Consider the following 8398-nt stretch of genomic DNA (forward strand, 5'->3'; position numbering starts at 1 on the left):
ATTTGGCGACTTCATTTGATGCTGTTGTTATGACTGTCTATTTTATTTTTTGAACCAAGAAAAAATGTTACTCGGGAGGAAAAAATAAATTTAAAATGCTCGAAACTTATTTATGGAAAGTACTTATTGTGTGTTCTTTCCATAAATTAATTAGGAGCATTTTGAATATATTTTTTTCCCGAGTATACATTTTTTTTTTATTTACAGTCAGTAAGTGTAAGTCAATCAAGAGATATTTAATTGATCCATTGTAATAGGCAATAGGGCATCACTAACTCGTCTTGGCTAGCACAAATTTTATCTTATAAAATCAAAAGTATACTATTGAACTCCACTGAGTACTCATTTACTTTCACAGTTTCCGCTGGAAATAAATATATGTTTTCAGAAATTCAACATCAAGTACCCTCCCATAAAAGACAACAGTTTTCTTTTCATATCGTTTATTCTTTGACAGTTTTCCTTAGTGGATAGACTACCTTTACTCGCATGCGGCTAATTACGCTCGAAGATCTCTTACAGATAGATAATTCTTTAGGTGTTACGACTACGTTAACTTTGGCCATAGACAAAGCTCCATATATCTTACAATGCGTGGGCTATATAACCATAAATACAACTAGATATCTACATATGTATGTACACAACGAATCCAAATATCACGGAGCATTCAGTCCTCGCCCTTGGTGACCACGGAAACGGGAGTGGAGGCGTTGCTGCTGGCGCCGGCAGCGCTGCTGGGCGATTGGGCGGCGGTCGAGATCAGTCCGCCGGAGATCAAGGAGCCGCCTCCGCAGCTGCCAGACGGGGGCGTGGCATGGGGCGGCGTGGGATGAGGCACTAGCTTGGGACTCTCGCGCGGACTGCTGTTGCTGCAGGGCGGGCTCACCTGGCTCATGGCGGACAGTCCGGCGTGCAGCGACAGGTTCTGCGGATATCCGGCCGAGGCCGCCGCCGCCGCCGCAGCAGCCGCTCCCGCTCCGAAGATCCCGTTCAGATTGCTGAGGCCCATGTACTGGGAGAGCAGGGTGTGGAAGTTGGGCAACTTGTAGTGGGGCGCCATCAGGTGCTGGGGCAGCAATCCGGCGGCGGCGGCTGCAGCGGGATTGAAGTGCTGGTGGAGGGCGAAGTGCGGAGGCCAGAACTCCGACTGCATCGAACCCGGATGTCCTGGGAGTCCGTGCGGCGGCAGGGGAATGCCCAGCGGAAACTCTGGCAGACCTGAAAGCAGCAAAGGGGGCGATTACGTTAGTCCCGAATCGTAAATGAGGGTGACACAAGCGACATAATTCCTAATTATGTTGCACACGTAATTTGGCAATTTGCGGACAAATCAAATGCGTATCGGTGGGGGGGGAGTACTCTGAGATGGGGTGGTTAACTCACCTTGTTCGGGCAGGAGGTAGCCGGCCTTGTCCTGATTCATAAACTTCTCACGTTTGCGCCATTTAGCCCGACGGTTCTGGAACCACACCTGCAAGTGCACGAAAAGAAGGGAGTTTAGAGATGGAGTTGTACGTATGCAAATGCAAATACCCCTGGTATTTTTGGTAAAGTAGCTGGTAAGGTACGCTAAATTAAAATCTACTTATATAAGAATATGACGAACCAAATTTCTATATTAGGAGCAGTATAGTATAAATCTTTCTGTTAAAATTATAAATGATATACAAGGCTCAAGATTTTCTTCAATTAAAATTTAAGCTGATATTGACACAAAGATACACCAAATTTATAATTATTAAACAAAAAAAACTTGTGTTTTTTAAATTCATTGAAGTGGCTTGAATCAAATTTTGTTATCTTTTAAGTTCCACCAAAATAATCCTATTCTCTTTTGAATTAAGGGGTATCATTTAATTGAAACTTGAATAGTTTTAGACAACTTGCACCTTGCCAAGCGACTTGTAATTGCTTTGACTTTGACCAGAAACCGAACAATTTTCAAATCTATCAATCTGTGAGTTCGAAAGTTGAATCCACATGGTCCTTGACTAGCTCCTTCTGCGTTCTCCGGCCCCAAAAGTCTGAGCCAAAGGACATAGGTGTAGGGGCAAGGAAATAACGGGAGGGGAGGTCAAATACAATGGCATCCAATCGGAAGTGTTCTGCTCTGATTTGCAACGCTCTCTGTCTGTCTCACTCTTCAGACAGAAAGGGTGTCTTATGCATTTTTCGACACTTGCTTGGGGTTGAGTTTGACCGACCTCCCAACCCACCAACCACCCACCGCGCACCACCCACCTCGCAAAATAGGCGTTGACTGCACATACATTTCCGTTTTGGTGGGGGACGAATTTTCAATCTGAGCCGAGGCTCTCGCATTTGATGGGAAAATTAATTGTTTGTAAATTGAAATCACTTGACAACCGACTGTACTCGGTGATGAGTTCGAGACAATAGAGGAGTCCCTGCAATTATAGACACCCTGTACTTAGACGAGGCCCCATCCCCGCCACCCAGAATCTGCAACAATGTGTGCAGTTGAGCGAGTAGTAAATTAGCAACGATTTCCTTGCTATAATTGCTGCCAATTATTGTCCTGTGTCCTGTGTGTCTGTGTGTCCTGGGAAAATGCCACCCACCCAACGCACTCCCACCCCCTTTACTCCCCCCGATCCACGCGGTGTGTGTGTGTGCGATTTTGTGGGCTTTTTAATTGTCAGTTGGCAGCAATTATAATGCGAGCAACTTAAACCACTGTGCCAGAGCAGCCAGGCAGCAAAAGTTGAATTGCGGATATCCGTTCAGCATTTATCACACATGTGCGATCAAAACGAGAGAAGAAACTGTCGCAAAAAATATGAAAGAGGGCATAAAAACTCAAATATTATATTTCTATAAGGGATGTCAACTGACTATATAATTTTGTAGGACCTTTAAACATTAAAGTATTATCCTAAAGAGTTTAAAATGTTTTTAGACAATTATGAATATTCAAAGGCATTAATGGAAGTTTTCCTTTTTGGAAATTTTATAGAAAAGATTTTGATAGCTATTACAAATGCTTGTTAATGTTTTTTTTTAAGTCCGCATACTCGCCAATAAAAATATGACTTAACCCGGAAGTTAAGCCGCTGGTTACTCCTTTTTTTCGATTGCCCCACACAACAAGCATGCAAATCCCAAAATAATTGCCCACTCACCAACCCCAAAACAAGCGGGGATTACGCTGCAGATACTTTGTATCTATCAGATCAGGACAGGAAAAAAAAGCCATGGCAAGCGGGCAGCTCTAAATCTGTTACTATTCAAGTACCCGAAACGCTCTGCATATGCGAATCAATGACCAATTACAGTTAATCTGCTAACAGATACAAATCGGAGTGAGGACGCGAAGTATGATGATGCGGATGTGCGGATGAGAATGCGGATGCGGATGAAGACCGTGAAACGGACAATTTGTATGCAGAGCCCGTAATCCCTATGTGAGCCAGCGAGAGTGCTTAGGTCAAGTTGTTTTACATTCTCTTCACTTTTTAGTGCGACTGGCAAGCGATACTTTTCCCTTTTCCCTGTCAACATCATCGAAATTGAGCGAATCGCTCAATCAGATGTGAAGTGTTTGAAAGCATTTTCAACTGAAATCAAATTGTATGCGATTCGGGGCGAAGGGACACCCTAATTACATGTGTAGTCGGGTGTATTTAGCCGCGTGTCCTGCAGCAGGCAGACAGCCACCCAAAGCCACTTTAATTGTTTACCCAAAAGTAGAGTTAATAAAAATACCAACACCATGTGAGCGCGGCCAATTTAATCATTTGGAAAATCACAATATCTAATGTCCTTGGTCCAACCCCTAAAAAGGGACGCGACAACATCAACCCTCCGACTAGATCTACCGTGTTTGTATACAAAGTGGGGTTTAAGTGTTTCAAAGACCATTTACAAATTGGGTTCGCCGATTGTTTCACGGGTTTATCTAGGCATTCAAGTTCCCAGTCTCTAAAAGTGGTTTATTCGCTTATTACTGGGGTATCAAAGTTTGCTGAACTTGGAACTTTTCTGCTATAAATATTCTCTCTCTTATGCTTGGCACTTTCGACTAAAACCTAATTCAAAAATAATTGCGAGAATTGAAAAGTAATTTGAATTACCTGCACGCGTGCTTCGCTTAAATCCAATCGCATGGCCAGATCCTCCCTTGTGAAAACATCCGGATATTGGGTCTTCTCGAAGGCCCGCTCCAGCTGATGCAATTGAAATGTTGTAAATGTTGTGCGAGATCTGTGAAAAATCAAAGCAGGCAAAGGCGGCACGTTAGATGCTTGCTATACTATGGAACATGGATAAGAGTTTTCCCCTTTGTTTGGATGTTTTTTAATAGCCCGACAATGGGTAAATACGATTTGATCTGCTAAGCGGATTGTCGCTGCACTCACCTTCGAACTTTTCGCGGCCTCTCCATATCGCTGAGATCATGGCCATTGTTCAGACTGGAGGACAGCTCGTCGTCGTTATCCACATCCAGACCTCCGTCCGTGTTCGTTGGGGAGTCCTCCCGCTTGGCCTGAACCTGCAATTGCTGCTGCTGGTGCTGCTGATGTTGCTGCTGCTGCTGATGGTGTTGCTGCTGCTGGTGCGACAGATGATTGCTGCCGTTGCTGTTGCTGCTGTGCAAGTGATGGATGTGATGCGGATGGGCGTGGTGGGGATGCGTAATCAGCACTTCGCTGGGTGTATCTAAGAGGGGCAGGGGGAAAAGTTAAACAATTTCAAATTGAACTCGAGAGCGGCGAATAACAAAAAGTTTCGCGTTTGACTTTGAAAATCGAAAGCCAAGCGGCAGCTGCAGAAATTGAAATTCATTCAATTGTAACTGAAGTAGTTATATCCTGGGTTTTAACCCCCTTTTTATTCGCAGTCTCGAAAAAATCAAATCCTTCAAGTGCTCGAAAGCTACGCAAATTGATTTGGCAATCAATAACAAATAAATATAAAGCCAGTGAAAAGTTTTCCCCCTCCAGTCCAAGCATATAAATATCCTTTCACACGGCCCGAAGGCAAGTCGGGATTTTTTGAATACCCAAAACGATGCCATTCAGAGCCAACGAAAAACGTGTAATCAAACTTTAATGAACCTCAAATTAATCAGATTCACAATGGCACCAGGACACGTCCCCGCTCAGCAGGACGCCCGTCCTGGATGTATCCTTATCGTATTTCGTAACATTTACGCAGCCCGTTGTGGCGAGAAGGTAATTTCCAGCGAGCATCAAATTACGAGGCTCACAGGATGCAGTGTCCTGCGGTGCGCACGCCGCTCGATGTCGCCAAATTGCAACCTGGGCCAATGGGTGCCGTGATTCCACAATCCTGCCAGGCAATTTCGGACCAGCTCCCATACCCGCTCACACTCCCAAGAACTTCAATCTAATTACGGGTCTAATGACGCAATTGCTTTTCTCCCCCTCTCTGCGAGATGTATCCGGCCCGATATGTTTTGATACACAGTGTTTTTTTCTTTGGCCGATCCTTGGGCGAACTGCCCCCTGCCGCTTGGCCACGCCCCCAACAAGAGTTGCGACATGCCGAACACCTCCCATTGTCATGATATGTTTTCCTTTGCTCTGGGTGGAGTTCGAGGTCGTTGTTTGCCGGAAAGTTTCTGCCCGGCCCTTACTAACTATGATAAAATGTCCTTTACGAGCAATTTGCATATGATATGGGAAAGTATGGCTTACGGGGGACGGTGTCTGTTATGTCTTTCCACTTGTCTGGACTTGTTCGAAAGGATCTTTTTGATGTGGCCAATGGCGGAGGACGAGATTGAACTTGGGGTATCAAATTGGGGGAGCTCATTGACTTTGCATGAGGTCTAACTTAATGCTCAGCTGGTGGTAAGTAATGACCTTGTTAGGGTGTTTCTGTTTAAGTTGTGAGTAATGAATATCTCAAATTTTAAAATTAATTTCTTCTTATTTAACAAATTTAAGTACGTTTTGATTCGGATATAACTCTAAGAAAACAAAATTTATATTGCGGTTATCAAATATGAAAAGAGGTTAATGAAAATGATGACAAAACAAGAAAGGAAAGCTAACTTCGGACGGAGCCGAAGTTGATATACCCTTGCAGAATATTTTGTAAATTATATTCTTCAAAATTATTCATTTGATGCATTCTTAATACTCATAAAAAGTCCCAATTTCCTAATTTTAAAAACACCAAAGTTATGGCATTTTCAATCGTTCAGTTATATGACAGCTATAAGATATAGTCGGCCGATCATTATGAAATTTTGTATGTCGGATTGATTGGCCAAAAATAAAACCCATAGAAAATCCCAACTTCTTAACTTTACAAACACCAAAGTTATGGCACTTCCGATCAATCAGTTATATGGCGGCTATAGGATATAGTCGTCTGATCCTTATGAAATTCGGTATGTCGGATTGATTGGCCAAAAATAAAACCCATAGAAAATCCCAACTTCTTAACTTTACAAACACCAAAGTTATGGCTTTTCCGATCGTTCAGTTATATGGCAGCTATATGATATAGTCGCCCGATTCGGCTCGTTCCGACTTATATACTACCTGCAATAGAAAAACAACTTTTGGGAAAGTTTCAAGCAGATAGCTTTAAAACTGAGGGACTAGTTTGCGTAGAAACGGACGGACGGACAGACGGACGGACAGACGGACGGACAGACGGACAGACGGACAGACGGACATGGCTAGATCGACTCTCGTGGTGATGCTGATCAAGAATATATATACTTTATAGGGTCGGAAATGTCTCCTTCACTGCGTTGCAAACTTTTGACTGAAATTATAATACCCTCTGCAAGGGTATAATGAAAGTCCAAATATCCATAATTAAAACACATATTTTGGGAAAGTGTTTTCAACCAACTTTTTGTGGGATTCTTTTCTAACACCACACGTTTTATTAACTTTTACCTAAATTTTGGGGTTTGAACGCCCTATTCTCCCTATAAGTTTTTAAATCAATCGGGGTAACTTATTTATCTTTTCTTTTTAAAAAACCTGATTTAAGGTATATGTAAAGGATTAAAATATGCCATTTTCTTAAATAACCGAATAAACGAAACGAAACTAAGATAAGTATATTAAGCATAAGCCTTTTCAACATTGTACAACATTGTACAAACCATTTCATCATTTCAAGATGTATAAGCCCTATGGTTAAACTTAAACCTTTTCAACATTCAAATTTAACGGTTTCGAAAATACGAAAATATTTATTCTATTTCTATTTGCTTTAAATATTTAATCAACTTTAAAATCGTTTCTTGCTTTTCATCCCAATACAAAACTTAAGGTAAGGTTTTTTTTAACTATTTACTTAGCGGAACTGTATATTTTCATGGATTATGTAAGGAACCCTTTTTCAGATCGCCGACGGCAATCAACGAATTTCGAATCGCAGAATCCCTGAGTTTCCAAGTTTTCAAGTCTTGAATTGATATTTAATGATTTAGCTGAACTCACCACTGCGCTTGATCTGGTGCTGATTTCCCAGGATCTGATCGATGCTGTAGACGGCGCGAGGGCGCGAGACGGGGCTGTCCTGAACTGGGGCGGGGCGCATGGCTGGCGGCATGATGGGATGGTGCTGGTGGTGCTGCGAGGTCGTCGTGGTCATCATAGCTCCACCGGGGAGAGCTCACAAACCGTACGGACTTGCTATTGAATAGTTAGGTTCACTTGCTCGGAGTTGGGTTTTTGCGTTTTCCCAAATTTTGATAGGGAACTCTTTTATTATTGTCACAGGATTTGATGTGCACGCACCGAGAATTGCTTAATTAGTTAATCAATTATTGGGTTAGTCGACGATTTGAATTTGATTTGGATTTCACAGCCACTGCGACGAACTAGAATGAGCTGAATCGACTGATTTAAGTGCGAGTTGCGCTCGTGACGATCAACAACCACCGACTGAGTGCGATTCCTGCGGAACGTAGGCTTAAATACGTCCACGGGCCGTTGGCTGTTTGCAAGTGAAATGGGCGAGGCTCGCTCTCGAATCCCAGTCCTTCGCTTTCGCCCATGTCCTGCCCCGTCAGCCGTCTCGCTCGCTCTCGCTCTCTGTCTCCAGGGGTAGTTTCCCCCAGTATCTCAGTGCCTCAGTATCTCGCAATCCGTATCTGTGTTGGGTTGGTTCGCTCCGCGTGTGTGTGAGGTTGTGTTGCAGGTAGCTTTTGGCATAGGGGTGTTGGCCCTCTCTCTCTCTCTGATCAATTCTCTCTCTACTACTTTCCCTTGGCACCTTTCTCTATTATACCCTCTTTTGTATCATCTCATTCGGTAGTTGTAACTAACATGGTTTGCTCATTAATTTTATTTATATCACAAATATTGCTTGTTAAAAAGTATCTCGCCTCCTTATCTCCCCCTCTATATCTGTCTCTCTCGTTGCAGCGCTACCCTTC

At 43.1% G+C, this 8398-nt stretch overlaps 1 protein-coding gene across 1 annotated transcript; it reads right to left on the minus strand.

The window, feature by feature from the left end:
- Positions 1–432: 432 nt before the first annotated feature.
- Positions 433–7889, minus strand: LOC108050626 (homeobox protein orthopedia). The gene is made up of 5 exons (XM_017132397.2): positions 7458–7889; positions 4383–4683; positions 4098–4227; positions 1387–1474; positions 433–1221 (listed from the first exon to the last, which is right to left on the minus strand). Exons 1-5 carry the CDS (start codon positions 7612–7614, stop codon positions 671–673), a joined length of 1227 nt encoding a protein of 408 aa, XP_016987886.2. The 5' UTR covers positions 7615–7889; the 3' UTR covers positions 433–670.
- Between the last annotated feature and the right edge of the window lie 509 nt (positions 7890–8398).

This window comes from Drosophila rhopaloa, unplaced genomic scaffold, assembly GCF_018152115.1.
Source record: "Drosophila rhopaloa isolate 14029-0021.01 unplaced genomic scaffold, ASM1815211v1 contig_115, whole genome shotgun sequence".
NCBI lineage: Eukaryota > Metazoa > Arthropoda > Insecta > Diptera > Drosophilidae > Drosophila > Drosophila rhopaloa.

Excerpts from the sequence above, each read along its gene's own strand:
- LOC108050626 (XM_017132397.2), bottom strand. The coding sequence starts at position 7,614 with ATGATGACCACGACGACCTCGCAGCACCACCAGCACCATCCCATCATG. Across the intron at positions 4,228-4,382 it reads AGGCCGCGAAAAGTTCGAAG|ATCTCGCACAACATTTACAA; the intron begins GTGAGTGCAGCG and ends GATTTTTCACAG. Across the intron at positions 1,475-4,097 it reads TAAGCGAAGCACGCGTGCAG|GTGTGGTTCCAGAACCGTCG; the intron begins GTAATTCAAATT and ends GTGCACTTGCAG.